This window comes from Benincasa hispida, chromosome 1 (genome assembly GCF_009727055.1).
Source record: "Benincasa hispida cultivar B227 chromosome 1, ASM972705v1, whole genome shotgun sequence".
In the NCBI taxonomy this organism is placed as follows: domain Eukaryota; kingdom Viridiplantae; phylum Streptophyta; class Magnoliopsida; order Cucurbitales; family Cucurbitaceae; genus Benincasa; species Benincasa hispida.
The window spans coordinates 17,251,300-17,272,948 of record NC_052349.1 but is presented as its reverse complement, the minus strand read 5'-3'; the positions used below and the strand labels follow the sequence as shown (position 1 = coordinate 17,272,948).

The window sequence follows — 21,649 nt, the reverse complement described above, 5'->3', positions numbered from 1 at the left end:
TGAAATAGTCTCTAGCATTATCTATTCTAAGAACTTGAATATTACTTTGAAATTGAGTGGAGATCATAGAGTGAAATGATTGAAAAATACTTGATGTTTCGGACTTTTTCTTAATGCGGTATGTCCATGTCAGTCTAGTATGGTCATCAATAAAGTTTATGAACCAACGTGCTCCAGAAATATTTTTTATTCTAAAGGGCCCCCAAATATCATTGTGGATCAATGCATAAGATTTTGAAAATTTGTAAGGCACACTTGGATAGGGATTTCTGGTATGTTTGGAGAGTTGGCAGATTTCGCTCCGGAGGTGACTCAGTTTTTTATTAATGAACAGATAAGAAAACAACCTTTCAAGATACAAAAAATTTGGATGACCAAGGCAAAAGTGCCATAACATGATTTGATTTTCACTAGACAAAGACAGGAAGAGGACTTGAGAATGAAACTAACTGAATTAGAAGAAGACTCAGACATGGGATTGAAAGACGAGCTTGGAAGATGTTTTCCTTGAAAAAGATAGAGGCCACTTTGCTACTCAGCAATGCCAATCACCTTTCTCGAACCCAACTCTTGAAATTCGCACAAGTTTGAATGAAATTTAGATATACAATTCAAGTCACTTGTAAATTTGCTTATTGACATCAAGTTAGGAACGTAAAGAACATTGGAGAGTACGAGATCATTTGATAATTTTATCGACCCTGTTCCTCTAACTTTAGATAGAGATCCATCTACTATTCGGATTGACGAATGACTAGGATGTGATTTAAACTGATGGAAAATACAAATGTCACCAATCATGTGATTGGACGCTCTTGGATCCATAATCTACAATTTTTTGTTTATTGTGTTGTACAAAGAAGCAAGGACAGACAATGTCCTGATGAACAAAATTTATAGAAGCTGTTTGCTTTGACATGATGTGAAAGGCTAATTAATTGAGATTGAGCGACCCAACTAATGAGATAAAAAAAATGATGCCCACGAACGGTGCAATATCACCACGAGTAGATTTGAAATCGGATCTAATTGAACTGGCTTGATTGAACCGGTCTGATCGTATCAGCTTGACTGAGGTGGCTTAATTGAACCGGTTTGAGACTTCACGAATGATTCTCTAAGACGGTGTGAGAACTCGTGACTTCACGATCTTCAGGTTGAGGCGGCACGACGAATTACACAGCGGATATTTGCAGAGGTCGATGATGTTCATATATCACTCAATGAGTCTTAAATCATCAATTGACCAAAAAGCTTAAGTTGAGTGAAGACGAATGTAATTATATATAGACACTCACCCTCACTTGTGGGTTTGATGAAAACCTAACAACTGGAAATGAATATTAATTGGGAAGGAAATAACAATGTAGGGATTTGAGCACAAGACATCCTGAACCAACATGTTCTGATGCCATCTTAAATCACCAATTGACCCAAAAGTTTAAGCTGATGAGTGAAGGCGAATTTAATTTTATATCACTCAACAGTCAACTTCAGTTTCCTTTTATACCCATCATGTCATGAGGTTTGGTTTTTTGTTTCTTTATTTATTTTCTTCTGTTTTTTTTTTTTGGGGGGGGGGGTTTAGACATTGATCTCTTAGTTGCTTGATTCAGTCTGATGGATTGGCATCCCATTATCTTATCATGGTTTGTAATTTAAAATGGGGGTATTTTCATCCTATCATAAAGATAGACCCCGATTCAATAAATTGCGTACACGAAGAAATAGAAGAGAGAGGAAAGAGGAGCAAAATGGGCACAGTAATGTAATAAATAGAGAATTGAGTTTGTTACATGGGTGTGGGTACCTCTGATTGTGTGGGGCCACTGGGATTTTGTTAGTTAGGGGTTTTTTCTTTATAGGGAACAGAGGAGGGTTATTTTCATTTCATCTTTTTGCAAACATCGTCTTGTAGCTTTTTGAGCATTGTGGAGAAGGGGGAGATGTCGAACTTCCTTGGCTATTTTTGCCAAAACAGTCGATTATATAAATTCGGGTACTATCACAGATGTGTGTTTGTGTTTTCATTAATGGAATGAAATTAACCAAAATGATACAAAATGGGATCCATCATCCTATCATTTGTTTGTAATTGGACACGTCCTGATCGTTCTTTCTTTCCTGATGTGCCCCATATCAAGGTTCAAACAGTGGAAGAACAAGTGAGAGCTGCTGCGGAGCATAAACTAGGAGTGGCTAACCAAAGTATTACAGCTGGTTTTTTTGACAACAATACAAGGTCGGTTCCTCTTTTGTGAAATTCCATGTTGTTTGCTTGAGGCATCCACACTATATGGTTTTCCCCCTATTTACTATAATGCAGTGCTGAAGATCGAAGGGAATATTTGGAATCTCTTCTACGCGAGTGTAAGAAAGAAGAAGCTGCACCTGTACTAGATGATGATGCTCTGAATGATCTCCTAGCACGCAGGTACATGTACATCCTGTTTCAAGGCCCATTCTCATTGCTTGAACTTTTATGCTGCTGATTATGTCAACCCTCAATGGGGAATAAAGATTTTTCTTGTGCATTCAGTGGTTAGGGAAGAAACCACAGTTTTTATTAACCATTGTCTCCATGTGCACAGTGAGTCAGAGATTGATGTGTTTGAAACAGTCGACAAAGAGCGGAAAGAGCATGAGATGGTGCATAAATCAACACTCCTTAAGTCTTCTCTTTTATTCAGTGTAAACTAACAGAGAGTATTTCATGTAATGAACTTCTAAACATTAATTTTGCAGGCCACATGGAAGAAGCTGGTACTTGGTCATGGAAATTTTGAGCCTGTTCCTTCCATCCCTTCACGTCTTGTAACAGATGATGACCTGAAAGTATTCTATGAAGCAATGAAGATAACTGAAGAAGTACCAAAAGCTGGGGAGGTTTCCCATGTAGGGGTGAAGAGGAAGAGTGAATATCTTGGAAGTCTTGACACCCAACATTATGGGAGGGGGAAGCGGGCAAGAGAGGTCTGACAAGTGTTTCATTACTTGTGAATGTCTCGTATGTGAACTCTTTTGGTCGTCATTATATTTTGTTTTATTTTCATTAAACTTCCTATTTTAATAGGTGCGATCCTATGAGGAACAGTGGACAGAAGAGGAATTTGAAAAGATGTGTAAGGTCGACTCACCTGAATCCCCTAGACCAAAGGAGGAAGCTGTGGCAGGAGAACCATCGGCTAGTATTAGTGGATCAGTTGTAGCAGCTGTTTTGAAGACAGAAGTTCCTGCTTCCTCTCCTCTGCCTCCTGTTCAGCCTTTGCCTCAGCATCAAACACCACCTTCGAAGCGGGGTCGTGGAAGACCAAAAAGATCAACTGTTGATAAGTTGCCTGCTCCAGTGGTTCCTCCTCCGTCTCTTTCTATAACAGCCAAAATGGAGACTGGGTTACAAGGGGAAACTATTTCAAGCATTTCTAAAACTGGCTGTCTTGATTCTTTGCCTGGTCAAGGAATAACCAGTGAAATTGCTTCAGGGGCTGCTCCAAATTCTCAGTTAACTAGCTCAGTGCCTTCTATAACTCCTGCCTCTGAATCCGCTCCAGCTTGCTCCCCTGCTCCAATTCAAGCGAAAGGTCATGGTCGAAAAACTCAAACTGGACAAGAAGCTCCTCGGAGAAGGGGAAAAAAACAGGGGATAGTACCACCTCCCGTTCCTGGCAGTCTATCCTCTGATTTAAAACAAGATGACCTAGCACGGGGTAAACCGACAAACCCAGTGGCAGGTCAAGTTAATGTTCCAAGTGATGTTGTTTCTAATGCTTCTGCAACCCAGCCTCCCACTTCTTTTCCTGGTTCTGCCCCTTCAAAACCTGTCTCTGGACCTAATGATCAACCTGCCATTGTGGTTTCATCAAATTTGGAACCTACTCCTGCTTTGCCTTCTGTGTCTTCTATATCTCAAGTCGCCCCTAATTTCATTCCTCAACCTGTACGGCCTAGAGGACCATATCGGAAGACTCAGAGTGCTGCAGGAGCCCCAAGACGTCGAGGAAAGAAACAGACGGCAGCAACTCCTGAATTACCTAACACCACGGCTGGTGCTAGTCTAAGTTTAAATATGAATTTGCAAAAGAACCATATTGATTCTTCTTCAAATAATGCTGTTGTTGTCAATACCACTATAGAAAATATTGCAAATCAGGCGACTGATATTATCTCTGAGCAATTGCGCCAGAAACCTGATGGAATCACTGGACAGAGTTTGGAATCTCCTAAGTCAACAGATAATTCCAATCAGGGAAAAGAGACAGTGAGCTTATCAACTTGTGTTAATACTGTGGGACAAGGAGGCAAGTATAGATAGACTTCGGCGTGTGATCATCGTCTGTTATGTGTATCAATTTACTTTTTCTTGAATTCATGCGTTTAAATTCTATGCAGGGTCTGCAGAACATAATCAAAATACTGATTCACGTTGCATATCTATTAAGAGCAAGGAGGTTTCTTCTGGAGATTGCACCGCCAAAGCAAACCCTTATGAGGACTTGAGTAAGAGTACTGCTGCTGCCCAGGATGCAGCTGTATCAAATAACAGTGTCGACGAGAAATTGAAGAGCCATAGTTTGCGGGACACACCTCATCCAGTTGCATCAACTCCAGAACCTTCAGTTCCAGTATGTGGTCCTCCAACCGTTTCTTTACCTGATTCTGTTGCTGTGGAGATGAGTCCCAAAACTGTAATTAATGTTGCGCCAGAGACTGCTCCTAGTTCCCAGCCAATCCATTCATTCCCATCAGTGGCTTCAACCTTGCAATTTGCGTCTCAAGGTCCGCCACCCGGATATGTGCAACCTAAACGTCAAGGTCGTAAGACCCCAAAGAATAGGGAAGAGCCCCCTCGACGTAGGGGAAGAAAACCAGCCTCATTTTCTCCTGTCATTCTTAATGGTTCAGCTAGCAAGGAAGCTAAAGATTTGAATGTGCATGTGCAACCAGCGGAATTTGGGGATTCAAGTAGTAAAGACACATGCCTAAAAGGTAAAACTGGGACTGATAATCAAGAACCAACCAGTGTTCAGAATGTCGCAGGTGCTACCCAAATTGTAGATACTGTGCAGTCCCTGGGTCCAAAAAGAAAGGAGCAAGCACCCAAAACTGCCCAACACAAACAGTTGTTGGCATCATCAACAAAAATTGATGCTACTGGAGCCTTGGACAGGACCACTATATCAGGCCGTTATCAGACTGCAAATGTAAATGATGTTGCTCGAGTAATGAAGGAGGTCTTCTCAGGAACTGGCTTGTCAAAAGCTAAAGTTGGAGAGTCTTCTGGGAAAGAAAGCAAGGATGCCCCTCCAATGCCTGTTTTGAGCAAGTCGTCTGTGGAGGTGATCAGAAATAATCAGTCAGAGGCTTCTTTAGCTACAGTTTTAAATTCCAACATTCAAGTTGGGGCTCATGAATTGCAATCTTCCGTTAAAGCTAGTGAAATAAGACCAGATTCTGCAAATGCTCCAGAAGAATGTATCATTCCGAAGATCGGTGATGAAATTTCTGAAAGTACGAAGGCTGATGCAGTAAATAAATTGGTTGAATCAAGAGAAACGTCTGCCGCATGCTCAACTGTGGTAAGTGATGTGAGATCCATATCCCCCATGTTTTTTTAGTACTTGTCAAAATGAAAATAATTTTTGCCAGAGATCAAATCTTGTTGAGGGTGGTCTTGGTAGTTCAGGGGACTCAATAAGTATGATCGGTTCTTCTATACCTTCCACATGTGGTAAAAATTGTCCTACAAAAATGGATAAAAATTCTAGAGCTAAATATGAAATTTCTTTGAAATAACCTCTTAAATCTTCTTGGCTTCAGGTTAGTGGCTCTCGAATTTCATCAAACTTCAACAATGCTGACCGTAATCCCCCAGAAGGCTCACCTATTTCCTCAAGTCTGGGTGATTGCAATTCATCAAGGACTCCTAAGGTGATGGATGATGTATTGAAAAGTGAAACAAACCCTGTTGGTGATGGACTCTTAAAATCTTCCCCTGATAGAAGCATCTATGAAGTTCCCTCATCTTTGAATAATGATGGTGAAAGTCGACCTGCTCCTGCATTGCCAGTCCCTTCTGATAGCAATCATAAAACTTTGATAACTTCCCCTTCTGATGCACTCATGTCAGGTACTGAACTTGATGTTCAAGGACGCCTTTCTGTAACTACCATGGATATTGAGAGTAAACATAATGAAATGAATGATATCACTCCTGTTCTTGAACAAACGGATTGTGCCTCGAAGCAGGATGTTGACATTTTGATGGGGAAGTATAGTGGCAGTGTAGATCATTCTGACACAGGTGCACCTAATACGGTGAAGCAAACATCGGGAAATACATTAGAGCTTCATTCGGAAGAGTTGCCAAATTTTCCTTCATCTGATGATGGAAGCGTTCAAGTCCAAGAAGTTTCTGTGGGAAGTCTTGATGATTCAGATAAAGCTAAATCTGACAGAGGTTCTCTGGAGTTTGATCTGATACCTCCTAGAGTTGACGCTGCAGAATGCTCTTCCAAAACTGATGTTGAAGAACAGAGAGCACCAGAGTTAAATGCTAGTAGTAAGTGTATCTCGGAGGGGAATTTGAATGTGGAAGACAATGCTGATTTTGTTAAGCATGAGGATGTTCCTGAGCCAATTGCTCTGATCCAGGATAGTGAAGATGACAAGGGTGATAACCATGGTGCATGTCTCATGGAACCCAAAAATATTGGAGTTAATGCTAATCTTCAAGTGATTGCGTCTCAGGATGATGTTATGATTTCAGAAGACCTTGTGCAAGAAGATTCAAATCATACATCCATTGTGCTACAGGAAGGAATGATCGAGGGATCTTGTGAGATAAATCGACCTCCTAGTGACGTTCATGTTGATCGTATTGAAGAAGATAAATCAGGAAATTTGGCCCTACCATTATCTTCCTCAGAAGTAAAGGAAACAAATATGATGATGTTGCCCAGAAGTTTAGATAATTCAGGTGATCAAACTGATTTACCTGTATCCTCATCCATGATGACAGGTGGAGAAAATATTGGGACTTGCATCACAGATACGGTAAAAGCTCTCGAGGATGGTAGACAATTACTAAAAGAGGTATCACAAGTTTTGGTTGTGCTTGCTTCATCCAATAGGAATGATGACTCGTCTCAAATGGATCCCCTTGGCACCCCAGTCTCTCTGGAGGGACCGAGTGAGTATCAAATGAGCAGTGACCATATGGTTGCAACACAGGATAACACTGTTATGTCAGAAAAGGCGTCATCTGTTTTATTAGTTACTGAGGAAAACAAGCGGCAAAGTTCCTCTGAGAAAACCTTATCTGATAGTTCAGAACCGCTGGTGGACTGCAAGGATTCTGATAAGGGCAATGACAAATTGGTCGTTGCTCGAGTCAACAAGGAACAGCTTTTAAGCATCACTGAAAACCTCGTTTCCACTGATTCTTCCAATCATCTCACAGTGTCAAAGACGTTTGAAATTTCCACTGGTGATCAGATTAATGTTCCTCAACCTGGGGAGTCTGAACCCGTAAATGCAGTTTATACCTTAAACCAGCCCCCACCCTCGACAACCATGGAAGAAGACAAATCTGAAGCCTCATCTGGTAGTGGTCTAATTGCTAGCCCTCCACCACCGAAAGACATTAAAGGTTTTCATACTGAAACAGATCCAATGGACTCTTCTCAACCTGGCGGGATTTTAAAAGAAAATATATCAGGAGAAACAAATTTGCCTTCATCTTCTCCTGTGTCGGAGGAGGTAGGAGAAGGTATAGTGCCATCTGATGCTGAAGTTCAGACAATCGATCAAACGGATACTTCTGAGGTTGGTCTCATGTGGATGCTTTGCTTTAAAGAAATTTATTCATTGATCATCTGATGCAAACTAAAGCCTCCTTTAAATAGGCAACAAACCTTACTGACCACCTCGCTGAAACTAAACTTGAAAAGAATCAAGAAGCGGTTGTTGCAACTGAAATGAGGACATAGCGGCTGAAAAGCCAATAAGACTTGAACAATGCTACACAGTTGTCCCCGTTCCACCCCACCTTATAAAAATGATAAACAAAAAGATTCTGGTTAGATTATGAGACCATTCGTGATATGGAAAAGTTGAGGATGTCGGGATGGTTCAAAGAATCAAAATCTTCAATAACTTATTCTTAAAAGAATTTTAGATGATCTTTAGTTTTTTACTCTGCATAGTAATGTAACTCTTCCATTTCAGGTCGGGGAGCCTTCTCTAGAGAAGGCTGTAACAGAAATGGCCAGTTCATCATCTCTACCTGCAGAAAATGAAAGCTTGGAACGCTCACCAGTTTCGAGTCTGGCTGATTGTGCCATTGCAGTTGCAGAAACAGTCGTATGTGATGAAGCTGATGCACCCACAGAAAATGTAAGGTGCCCACCGGCAAGTGGCTCATCAGTGCTTGATCCGGCTGATGGCATTGCAGATGTAGAAATGGCCATATGCAATGAAGCTGATGTTCCTCCAGTCAGTGACACGGTGCAGGGTTTGGCTGATAGTGTCACGTCAGTAGAAATGGCCATATGTGATCAAGTTGATGCTCCGGTTTGTGACTCGGCGAACGCATCAGCTGATACTGCTGCCATATGTGATCAAGTAGATGTAACTCCAGCTTCCGAGTTAGCACAGGATCCAGCTGATAGTGCCCATGGTACGTGATCAAGTTGATGGTCTTCCAGTTTGTGGCTCGGTGCCAGACAACAGGTCTCCAAATTTGCACCTGCCTCCTGGATCTCCAGCAGTGGAGCATGAAACCGGTGAGCAGTCACCGGAGGAGAGACTCCAGTTAACAAGAGTTCGGTTGACTCAGAAACAGAGGATCCAAAGCAAAGTGAATGAATAGTAGAATTCTTCTGTACATTTTTTTTGCGTTCCCCTGATATTCAAGTTTTTAATTCCACGGGGGAAATTGTAGCTTTAATTTATAGAATCTCTACTGTCATTTTGTATGTATGTATATACTAATTATGGCTTAGGTTGCCCTTCTATATAATTGGCAGATTTCTGATCCAAATACTGAACTGAACAACCAAAACTCCTTCACATTGTCCCTTTACATGTAATCCGAGGAAGTGTTGTGTTATGACATTGACAGATTAAAATATTAATGATACAATCAAGAATTTTTCATTACTATTAGTAATTTTTGCGTTTGGTGTTGATATTAGTAAATATTTACTGCTTTGGAAAAGAAAAAAGAAAAAAGAAACTAAATAATTTGTCCTTCTAACTCAATCAATTAGTTCTGGAATTTTCCCTTTTCTTTTTTCTTTTTATTTTTTTGGTTAACTTCTAGCTTTTATATAGAAGTAATTCTAGGAGAATATGAATAATGAATTATATAAATAATAAGTAAAAAAATTTTGGTTAACCAATTAACGGCTAATTACCGACAAAGATTGAAATTGAAGAAAGGATAATCACAGGTGTTTAAATAAATTAGTAATTTCTATTTATTCATAAGCTCTTTAAGTCAATGTGGACTTAGTATATATGAAAGAAAAGTAGGCCCATTGATAAGGGCACTAAATGTGGGAAAGTGAATAAAATTAAGGGCATAAAAAAATGTAAAGTTGGGGCATTCCGAGAATTGAACTCGGGACCTCTCGCACCCTAAGCGAGAATCATACCACTAGACCAAATGCCCCTTTGTTATTTAAAGAACTTCTACCATATTTTTAACTTTTTTACATTGGATTGGAGATGAACATTCATCCATAAGGGTTAGATTTTGTTCCACTACTTTAGGGTTTTTTGTTTTTTTTGTTTTTTAATTAGTTCGGTCCTTGTATTTTTGGAATAATATTCATTTTGGTTTCTGTTACTTTTAATATTTGTTTATTTTAGTTTTTGTACTTTCAAAAGATCTATTTTGATTTCCTATATTTGGAAAAGAGGAGAGCATTTTGATTCCTATTTTCAAAATTTTAACAAAATGTTCATATTGAAACCCTTTTAATGCAAATTTATGTTTAAGAAATACAAGATAAAAACGAAAATATAGTACCAAAATGGTAGAATTTTAAAGTATATAGACCAAAATGGACGTTTTAAAAGTACATATAACGGAAATTGAATCGAAGTTAAAAGTATAAGAACTAAGAAATCAAATATTTCTTTAGGTTTGGAAAATGGTTGACGAATAATAATAAAACACAATAGAGCAAACTTTTATATATATAAATAGCTTAGCAGTTTCAATCCTTCTCTCTTTAAAAAAATATAACAAATATGCACACCAATCGATTACTCCTAAACATATTTTCAATAATTTAAAATCAATTTCAATGACATGAAAATTACTTTGAAACGTGTAAAATCAAACGTTGATAACATGTTTCGAAGTAATTTTGAACCTCATAATAATATTAATTATCTCAAACATATCCTAAATTATTTTAACTGGTTTTTGAGATGGGATGTTTACCAATTTAAACTCTTCATTTTCATACAAAGTCTTTTAACAAGTTTACAACTAGAGTGATGATGTGAACAATTTTTTTTCCTCCCTACGTTATTGCACGTGTCAAATTGAAAAGACTAAAATTTTTTCAACCAAATTATTTTAAATTACAATGATAAAATTTAGATTATATGACGTTTGATTAAGTGTACGCGTGAAAAAAACTTTAGTGCTCCCTTACATGTCCACCTATCTTGATGCACCCCAATAATGATCCAATAAAATACAGTCCACATGACAGTTATTTTTTTAAAAAAAAATTAAAAAAAATCTAATTTCTTTTGTGTGGTAGAGAAGTGGAGAATATATGGCTCTATTTTGATTTGGCCTACCTACTTACTACATTAAAGGGCAACAAACTCACTTATGAATACAAATTGTAGGTTTTATAAAGGGTAGATATCAAACTAGTAGAATTTAGAAATTAGAAATTAGGAGGTTCTATAATATTAGAGTATGATAATCTAAAGAAATATTCACCTCTTGCAATAACCACTCTCAATTAATATAACTTAACTACAAAGTTAGAGGAGGATCTATATCTAAACTAACAAGCAAGAATAAGTTAAAAGAACATTCATCAGGAGGATTGGAACAGATTCAAATATAATCTCACTTCGTTTTCACTTCACTCAAAAGACATTTACCAAAATAAAATAATTTTTAGAAATTTAAAGATCAACACTATTATTTTGAAAGCTTGGTAACAAAGGGGAAAAAAAAGTTCAGAAAATGAGTTTTAAATCTGAAAATTAATACAATTTCTGTGGATATATATAAATTTTTATTTTTCAAAAATATTTTAAGGAACCAGAAAAAAATATTACCTCCCTTGCATTAAGAAAACATGATAATAAAAAAAAGAAAACTATAAATTAATTATGCTAAATTGCTAGCACAGCCTACATATTCGTACAGCATCATCATCAATTGTAAATTGTAAAGATCCCTCAAATCCCCACCTTTGTTAACCTTCATATTGGTTAGATTTTCCTTTATAAGCTTCTCTGCAAGAAAATTTTCAAAGGATATTGAATTGGGAATATCAAAACCCAAAGCCGGCCATCATTCATCCAGAAACCAACAGATAGAAACATTCATTCATATTTCTTGAGCTGCTGCATTAACAATTTGATCACTCGTATCGCCACCATTTTCTGGATTCATTGGCTCGATATTACTGCTCCCGGACACTGGAGGAAGCTGCCTCACATCTTCTCTTGATTCAAAAGCATTCTTTCGTGTGTCAGGAGATGTTGCAGCTACTGATTCGGGAGGTGGGTCGTCTTTTCTATCGAAGTTTCGTTCACGTGATCGCTGGTTATTATCATGGCTACGGCTACGGCTTCGGCTATAACGGCGGGACCAACTCCGGCTCCTGCTTCTGCTCCTGCTACGACTTCGACTCCGACTGCGACTGCGACTGCGACTTCGACTCCAGCTTCTACTACTGCGACTTCGGCTACCACTGCGACTGCGACTTCGGCTGTAACCCCATGTTCGGACTCTTTCAGGACTCCGACTGTAACTTCTGCCTCTACTCCTATTACTGAAGTCTCTTCTGTTATCAAATCGACCCTGTCCACTTCCACGACCACGTCCATCCACACTATTAAACCTATCGTGTGGGCCACCACGATCACCCCTGCCCCAACCAACATACCTTCCAGCTGGACCACCAAAACCCCGTCCTCTACCTCGTGTAGAAAAGAAATCACCTCTCCCACCTCGTCCACCAGCAGTACCATCTCTCATCCACCACGACCACCAAACCCCCATCCCTTGCACCACCACGACCACCAAACCCACCATCCCTCATCCCACCATGGCACCAAACCTCTCCATCCCTTGCACCACCGCGACCACCAAACCCGCCATCTCTCGTACCACCTCGGCCTCCTGAATCCCAGCGACTGCCACCCATAACTGCATCATAACGACCCATCCCACCCCTATCCTTCCCAAAACTTGGTCCACCACGCATAGCCATATTTCGCAACTCAGGAGGCACAGGCTGGTCCGCACCCTCCAGTACTTTAATCAAATCAGTAGCAAATTTCCAATCCTGTTCAGAGAAGAAGGTATATGCCACTCCCGTTGCTCCAGCCCTCCCAGTTCTTCCAATTCGGTGGACATAATCCTCAATTCCGGTTGGAAAATCATAGTTGATCACCACTCTTGCATAAAGATGAAATAAATAAATCATAGGACAAGTACTAGGGCAAAAAGCATATGATAGATAGCATACAAACCCTACAACTAGTCACGTTAGATCCATTTTCTATCAAATTTTTAGTCCCAACTCCCAAGATTTTCTCTTGGTACCATAGAGAAAAGAGCAGAAAAGAGGCTTACCTTATATCTTTGATGTCAAGCCCACGAGCAGCAACATCTGTGGCAACTAATATCGGGGACTTTCCACTACGAAACTGGTTCAATACCCAATCACGCTCCCCCTGCGATTTGTCTCCATGAATTGCAGCAGCCCCAAAACCACGCCCAAGATTTCGTGCAAGCTGATCACACAACCTCTTCGTGGAACAAAAAATTATTACCTTAGACCCCCGTTCTTGGGATCTAAGGATCTGCTCCAACCGTTTCTGTTTTTCCATCTGTGGAACGACTTCAACATACTGTTCTCCACCCCAAAACCCAAAACAGAAGAAGGCAAATAGAGAAGACAAAAAAAGGAGGATCAATAAAAAAAGTCTAGAGAAAGAATTTATATACTAAAGAGTGCATTAACTCAGTCGATAAAGAAACTATTAATACATATTGAATAGTGTTAACAATCGATTAGAAAATTTCATCCAATGATGCATTCACGTTTCTCAATGGAAGTGAAGTTTCTCATACAATAGTGAGAGAAAAACATCTCTTAACCTAAAAATAAGTAATGGTCAAGGAAGAGTACATAACACACTATTTCCTAGAAGAATCACTTAAACTTGTGTTCTTACACTGGACTCTATCCCTGGTTCTCTGATTAAAAAATCCTAGTAGCGAGCAACTAGACATGATCATTATAAGAGAAGATATGCAACAACCAAAGAGATATATTGCCACTACAGCTGCAGGGGAAACTTCAACTCAACAATCAAAGAACTGCCTTCAAGTTCGTATGCTTCGGAATTAGATAGAAAGTGAAGTCCACTAAATAAATGTTCTAGTTTGTTCTTTAACAAGGAACAAAACTTTTCATGAAATAGACGAAAGAGGCTAATGTTCAAGGATACAAACTCCACAAGGGAGAAATAATAAATAAGAGAACAACCAGGAACAAAACAAGCAACCCAAAAGAAGAGCAAAAACCTGAGGACAAAAGGCCAAGAAAACCAACAAGTAAACAAGGTAAACAACCAGAGCCAAGAACACCACCAAACACCGCGGGAGAAAGGAAAAATAAACACCACACCACAAGGACACGAAAGAGCCTGAGAAACCACACAAAACCAGAAAACATCCCACTGAAATCCACATTAAAGACTAACAGAAACTTTCAAGGGGACACTACCGATCCACCTGGGGACCTAAAAAGATCAAAGGACAAAAAACCAAAAGGAATGCAAAGAACCAAATACCAAAATAACAAGGTTTCAAGAGCCCCAAACGCTATTATCAGCTGAATTTGTGGGAATAAATGTTCTATCTATCTGCTAAAAACCAAGAAAAGAAGTTGACGTCTGGACCTATTATTTTCTGTACTTTCAACAAAGTTCCATATCCTACAGACTTCAGCAATTCAATCTTGTGTAACTCAAACATTCGAAAAATTTTCATTCACCTTGCGTATGAACAGAAAGTAAATTTCAAAAGCAAATTATTTTATTAGTACAAGATGCATCACGTTATGACGCCAACCATGCATTCAATTCAATAGGCCAAAAATATCATTTATAACTATAGCAAGACTCATAATGCCAATGAAATCTACACTGTTCAAGGGGACTGATAAGTATATAACTTGTTAAAGTTACCTGTGTAATAGCCTTGTTAGCAGCAAGTTCATCAACGCTACCAATATTCACCTGGACAGAATTGACTAGAAGATCATTCGCTATTTTTCTTACTTCCTTGGGCCAGGTTGCTGTATACATAAGAGTCTGTCTATTTGGTGGTATTTCATTCACAATCTTCCTGATTTGGGGCTCGAATCCCATGTCAAGCATCCGATCAGCTTCATCAAGCACAAGCAGTGAAACTTGCCTAAAGTTGATCATCTTCATTTCAAGTATATCATTAAGACGTCCAGGAGTTGCCACCACAATATCAGCGCCACGATCTAACTCTTTTAATTGAGGACCTTTCGGGGCTCCACCATACAAGCACTGAAATAAAGAAAAAATTAACTCAAGGAAAAGAAAAAGAAACACACAAAAAAAGGAGTAGATTATTCAAGGACCCAGAGAGGCAACATTTGAAACTCACCGTACAACAAACCCGAGAAGATCTCCCAAATTTAAGAGCTTCATCTTGTATTTGAGTAGCAAGCTCCCTAGTAGGAGCCAGAACCAACACGGTTGGTCCATTTTGAGGGTTATTTCGGCACTGCCTAAGAAGAATGAAGGCAGGAATCAAATAGCCCAAAGTTTTCCCAGACCCTGTTTTAGCAATTGCAACTATGTCCCGACTTTGCAGGGCAATGGGCCAAGTTTGTGCTTGAATTGGCGTAGGAGATGAGAAACCAGCAGAATATACCTGAGGCACAATGATGGAAAACTAGACTCAGTGCCAAGTTTAAAACATGCCAAAGACATTAATGCGTGAAATACATTTTCATGAATACAGTGTTCTACAAGAGCAAAAAATGAAATGGCACAAAAGAACCCATAGATTAGTTGCTTACACAAGCAACTCGAGGCAACAAAAGATGGCAATAAAGACATATTAAGCAGAGCCAATAAGCAAGACATCTCAGTCACATCAGGTGTGATTTGGTCATAGGCCCAACACTCAACTAAAAGATGCCCTAGAAAGGGTCCAACCATCCATTTTGCAGCCTCCAAAAATCAAGGGATTGTTGCATGTGCAAGTGTAGCAATAGCAGTGCAGCGTACGACATATGCTCCTCCTCCGGAGCAAATATCGCACCTGCGACAAGTGAGAACTCATGAGTAAAAAGTTAATAACAGAAGAGATGAGTAAAATTGATCGTGGATTTTCTTTTTCACGCAACCCAATTAAAAGATGTTTGAGCAATCATGAAACTTGCCTCTCTCAGTATTTCCGGAGGGAAGCCAGTAGCCTCAAATGTCATGAATGGTGCTGGAACATTATCACCCTGCAAAGTTAATTGAACTGATCATTTGCAACCGAAAAAAGAGTAATTTACCTCCTATAAATTTATCCAACAGTGCACATCTAATCAAACAGAGTCAGTCACGCATTGCATTTCCAATTTGTGATGAATGGGAGTTACTTCATTAAACTACATAAGCTCGACAATCTCACACTGATTTTTCCCACAGAATATCGTCAGCATGAATGGGAGTCAGTCATACAATTATGAACTCTAGCATTCACAACACCAACATAATTGGAACAGATAGGCATGCTGAAATACAAACCGTAGCAGTTACTTCATGCTTTTGACGATAAACTTCAACAGGTGACATATTAGTAACATTTGAAACTCCAATATGAGGAGGGCCCATCAATGCATTATTTGACAATGATGGACCACCAGATCCATGGCTGTACAAATTATGTGTTGGACCAGCTGCAAAGTTTGTCCCACTAGGATGACCAGGTGCCGCACTTGGAAATGGGACACCACTCATTCTTGTGTCCTGAAAGAAAGGATAATTTCCAAACCACATAAGAAAAGGTAAATCATACTGAACCAAAATACTTGGAAACTTCATACAACGTTTTGCTTAACCTGGCCTTTAGTGTTCGTTCATGTTTCTTAATGAAAGTGTTGTTTCTCATATAATAGTGAGAAAAATATTTCTCTTAACCTAAAACTAAGTAATGGTCATGGAAGAGTACATAACATACTATTTGCTATCAATTTCTCTCTTTATCATCCACATATAACCTTACCCATAAAACTTTGCAGTACCTAACTACATATCTTCCATGTAAAATCCAAAGATACGATGTCTTCCCAAAATATTAGTGCCCAATCAACCTTTATTAACATCCACCAATCTCAACATATATATGTGGATATCTTCATAGCAAATTAATCATCCCTCGTGATTATCATACTTACTATGTCCCCAACCCCACCCCCCCCCCCCCCCAAAAAAAAAAACTTAATGGAAATGAAATGAAGAACCTGCTGGCTCCTTGCCATTGGTATTGCTGCAAGCCTGGGCTGATGTGGGCCAATGCCAGGCCCCTCATTCCTGCCAAAGTAATACTCATTTCTGGCTCTGCCAGGCAAATTTTCAGCACCAGCTTGCTGCCCCTGCATCACAGTTGGGCCCATTTGATCTTGGAATCTAGGATGATGATGGTGATGAGTCAATTCAGTACCTGCATGCTGCAATTGAACCGCAGGATGTTGCTGTTGCATGTTTCCCGGAGAGCTACCGAATTGCACTCCCTGATCTGATGCTAAACCAAATTGTTGCATTTGAGAAGAATTGGTTCCAGAATGTAGGTTATGAATAGATGAGGTGCCACCACTTTGTTGAAACTGGGAAGAAGAAAATCCAACTTGGTTTCCTGACTGGATATTCTCCTCCTCTCTCTTCAGAAAAGTCGACTTCTGCTCAAGTTGATTACCAAATGGCTGATCTAAAGGGCTTTGTTGAACTTGCTGCTGTGAATTTTGCTGCACATTGGGATGTGCGCTTTGCTGGTAACCGATATGCTGAAGCTGTTGCTGACCATATTGCAAACCATGAGGCTGCCCAACTAATGGGGTTGGATTTTGCATGTTTGGCTGTCCTAAATGCTGGATTGATGGCTGTGGCATTTGTTGCCCTGGATTCGGTAGGGCTTGTCCTAGATTCTGCAGGGGTTGGTGGTTAGGATGTTGAGACATTTGTTGATTTGTATGTGCCATTTTTTGACCTTGATGCATGACCTGTTGGTGGCCAATATGATGCAACGGCATTGCAAACATCCCCGGTTGCTGCATGACTTGGTTCAATTCCGAGCTATGTTGTCGCCCATCTGGTGCCATTTGCATGCCAGGATGGTGAGTAACAGCCAACTGACTGGTAACAGAACTGTGTTGTTGTGAGATCAGATGTCCAGGTTGTTGAGAAAGCTGGCTGTTTAATTGGCCATCTTGTTGGGGGACATGATGATTTTGCTGTACATGTGGTGCCAATGTGCCATTTGATGGCATTGAATGAGCCTCCGGGATTGAAGTAGGCTTGGAAGTAGAGACGCTAGGATGAGGACCGAGTGGTAATGGTGGTGCCAAAGAGACTGGTTTCTCATACTGAGTAACGTTGGTTTCAGGGTTCCAGTAGTATGATAGTCCAGTGCTCCCATCAATCAATCCCTTCCAAGGTTTGGGAAGGGTAGGGTCATCCGGTGCATAGCGAGGACCGAGGGAAGGGGGAGCAGAGTCCTCAGTTTCCATGACTTCAGGTCTTCAACTGTATTGAGAAATTGATCACATACAAGTCAGTATTTCAATAAATTCAGCTAGCACCTCTCCTACCCACTAAATAATAAGAAACATTTATAGTCATAAACAAAAGTTAACCAAAATTAAAAACAAATTGTAATTTCAACCCCAAACCCAAGTTTTGGTCAGTTTGAAACATTAGAATCCGTGATACACTAAATTTACATATCTAATAATGGCATGGAGAAACGGCCTCCTAACATATATCTTTCATTCAATCTTCACGATTTTCACAATAATCTTTACAGAAACAGATGAATGGAAAAGGGAAAAAAAAATGGACAAAAAAAAAAGCATACGCATTTAGGTTAAGTAAGAATCAAAACCAACGAACAAATGGATTGCAAACCAAAAAGAGCACAACGCACCAAGATGATTAGAACAACAAACAAAAAATTTACATTATACCTCGATAAATACCCGAACTCCAATTATTTTTCAGCTTCCCCGCCAAAAACTAATGAGAGAAGTAAAATTAAAGGAAGCCCAAAAAGATTGGCGCCTTGAATCACTCAGTGGAACGAACAACAATGTTCTTCAAGTAAGAGATTTCGTAGAGATTTTGAGGCGCTAGGGCTAATGGATGGGTGTTACCGAAATGCCGCGTCTTTCCTCAGTCTAGCATTTAGACAATGATGAGAGACTGATTGATAAAACTATACGGCCAGGGTAATTTGATGATAAGAAATTTGAAGGTGATGTCTTGTTTACTAGAAAACGGAAAGATTCCTTCTATGTTTTGTCTGCAAGTGATGCATATATTGAAAAGATAGGTCAGAATGATGGTGCAACATTTGACATGCTCGGCTGGGCCCTGTTGGTTACCAGTACCAGTTGTTGGAAAGAACTTCTATGAAGAAGCTTCTTAACAGTGTTCCTCTCTTTAAGGAAATACACCATGATGTGGCTTGTCCTGGTTATCAATTTGGTAAGTCACATCGTCTTCCTATCCCAAATTCAAATAACAAATCTACTAGTAAATTACAGTTAGATCGTTCAGATTTAATGGGACCAACTAGAACACCCAATTATTCTAGTTGTCGTTATGTTATGGTAATTGAGGACGAATTTCTCGATTAAGTTGGGTGTATTTTTTGGAAGCTAAAATTGAGAGTTTCTCCAAGTTTATGCAGTTTAAGGAACAAATAGAGAAGGAATTTATGTTGCAAATTAAGTGTTTTTGCATAAATAATGGGGGAGAATATATGTCTTATTAGTTTCATAATTACTGAAAAGAGCATGACATTTAGCACCAAATGATGTATCTAGACATGCCACAATAGGATGGAGTAGCTAAACGTAAATTAGCACCTTACTTCCATGTGCTTGTCTTGGCTACATGCAAGTAGCCTTCCAAGGGAGCTTCGGGCAGCAACTATTCAGTCAACTTGTCATGTCATAACTCATTTACCTCCATTGCTGGGATCAAATCTATCTCCTTTTCAGGTATTATATCATTAGAAACCCAACGTTATCATGTTTCTCATTGGGCTTCAGTTTCAAAGATTTTTTGTAATTATTTTATAGACATGATTTTGTATAGCCAGAGCCCCTTCTTGGTGAGAGGTCCCCGTGGGCTTGGTTTTTGTATGCCTGTGTATTCTATCATTTTTTCTCAATAAAAGTTGTTGTTCTTATTTAATTTTTTTTTTTTAAAAAAAAGTGAGTTATCTTTGAGCTTTTGGGTCAAATTGTTATGTTCATTTTTCAAAGAGTAAGCATACTAAATTCGACCCAAAGGCAAAACGTTGTCTTTTTATTGGATATGATACTCACGGGAAGGATGGAGATGTATGGATCTAAAGATAAAGAAGTTTTTGTTTCTCAAGATGTGTTGTTTGACGAAGTTTCATCATATCAAGTGGATGCAAATTTAAAAAGAGATGGCACTGTTGACTTGCCGCCTTTCTTTACTAATGATGTATCGGATGAAAAGGGGATTAGTGTCAATCCTGAAGAAACTTTTGAGGTAGACAAAGATACAGAGAATGTTGTTCGTAGGTCTTCTAGACCAAGAACACGACCCAATTATTTATCTAACTATGAGATACAAATAAATAACTGGTTATTTTTTAACGGGTGATTTTTGTGAAGATGAACCTCATAATGAAGTTAGGGGTGTTCTTAAATGAAAGGAGCAATTCAAACGTACATTTGCTGTTGTTGACTGTATGTTGGCATTAAGGGAGAGTGTTAAGAATTAGCGCAAACTTAATTTGCAAGTAATTAAATTAGTTTTTACTTTTAATTTATGTTAGTGGGTTTGATTTAGGATAGTGTCCCCCAAATTGGAGGAAGGTGGCCTAATGACTTAGTGGGATTGATGGAGGAGAATATTCAAGGTTAGTGGTAGAGTTTTAAGGACAGTGGAGTGCATTAGTGGTTGGTTTCTTATTTTGCCTATAATTACTTGTAATTGTTTTCACTTCAATAAATACATAACTCAATTGAATCACTTGATCCTTAGTCCAATATCTTTTTTCTTGTTTTCATCTTTTGTTTTGTTTTTCTAAATCTGAATTCCAAGACATGAAAGTATTCATAAAAAAATGTTGTTTTTCAACCAATCCGACTTTTCAGACTTTCTCAACGTTCCAAGTGCAACTTCACTACAACCATATCTCCATCGTGATGGAGCTCAAGTTTAGAACGCCGAGAAAAAACTGAACCAAATTAGCCCGAGCTCGAATTCAACAGAAATATTGGCATCGTTTACACATTACGAGCTCACATATTCAAACACATTATGATACGAAAGCAATCTCATGAAACAAAAAAGCGAGGGCACATTTCTATCGGGCACCATAATCATCAAAACCCTAAATTAAAAAAGAGGAAAATGAGATGATTCAAGGCAGAACTTACTAGTAAATATTCTATAAAGGATTCAGTAGAGTGAAACCAATTCTGATCGGAGAGCGATCGGCCAAAGATGAACAGCCGCCACAGAGAGAATCCAGAGTGAAGCTTCCCGCCGTCGCCGAAATAGGTGATATTGGAAACCGAAAGGAAAATTTTTTGTTTATTTTTCCTTTTCAAACTGAAGGGAAAAGTAATCAAAATGACATATGTGCCCTTATGTATTAAACGATATTATCGTTAGATACGTTAGCCGGGAGAAATTATTATTCGAATGATTTTACTGAAGGTAGTTCTCCTTTGTTGTTCAGACGATCGACAACTCCAACTACTCAAAAGTTGGATTTGGTTAATTTTATATATATGTTAGGTTCTGTTTTAGGTTCATCCAATTCAACTCAAATTATACATATATATGATAAATTTCTGAATTTTCAATATTTTTGTCTTAACAATATTTATCTTTATTTAAAATTTTAATAGATATCATGAATATTTGGTACTTAATATTTGAGTATTATCATATTTTAGTTATTAGACATGTATTGCAGATGAATTTAAGTATTTAAATTAATAAAAAAAGTATTGATCCGAATATCCAACTCAGTTCATCTTGAATTTTTAAGGTTTTGTTGGATTGGGATGAAGATCCAGGTGGTCTTTCGGCTTGTCAACCCATATTTTCGATTGGTCCAAGAAACCCCACA

General features: G+C 38.9%; 2 protein-coding genes and 1 non-coding gene across 3 annotated transcripts in view; 1 reads left to right on the top strand and 2 right to left on the bottom strand.

Moving 5' to 3' along the window:
* Positions 1-9,159, top strand: part of LOC120086426 (chromatin structure-remodeling complex protein SYD) — a 39,574-nt gene extending 30,415 nt beyond the window's left edge. The window contains 10 exon segments of the mRNA XM_039043072.1: positions 2,145-2,242; positions 2,327-2,434; positions 2,592-2,649; positions 2,746-2,973; positions 3,074-4,298; positions 4,390-5,576; positions 5,818-7,824; positions 8,227-8,673; positions 8,675-8,800; positions 8,803-9,159. Of these exon segments, the coding sequence (XP_038899000.1) occupies positions 2,145-2,242; positions 2,327-2,434; positions 2,592-2,649; positions 2,746-2,973; positions 3,074-4,298; positions 4,390-5,576; positions 5,818-7,824; positions 8,227-8,673; positions 8,675-8,800; positions 8,803-8,865 (5,547 nt within the window). The 3' untranslated portion in view covers positions 8,866-9,159.
* A 442-nt stretch (positions 9,160-9,601) lies between these two features.
* On the bottom strand, positions 9,602-9,673 carry TRNAP-AGG. The gene has a single exon. It is a non-coding gene; the product is annotated as a tRNA-Pro (tRNA).
* A 1,667-nt stretch (positions 9,674-11,340) lies between these two features.
* On the bottom strand, positions 11,341-21,113 carry LOC120074659 (DEAD-box ATP-dependent RNA helicase 46-like). The gene is given in 10 exon segments (XM_039027860.1): positions 11,341-12,243; positions 12,246-12,266; positions 12,269-12,666; positions 12,845-13,122; positions 14,467-14,817; positions 14,918-15,187; positions 15,702-15,770; positions 16,057-16,278; positions 16,773-18,051; positions 20,949-21,113. Coding segments are annotated over 9 exon segments (3,525 nt in total). The 5' UTR covers positions 18,036-18,051; positions 20,949-21,113; the 3' UTR covers positions 11,341-11,590.
* Positions 21,114-21,649: the final 536 nt, after the last annotated feature.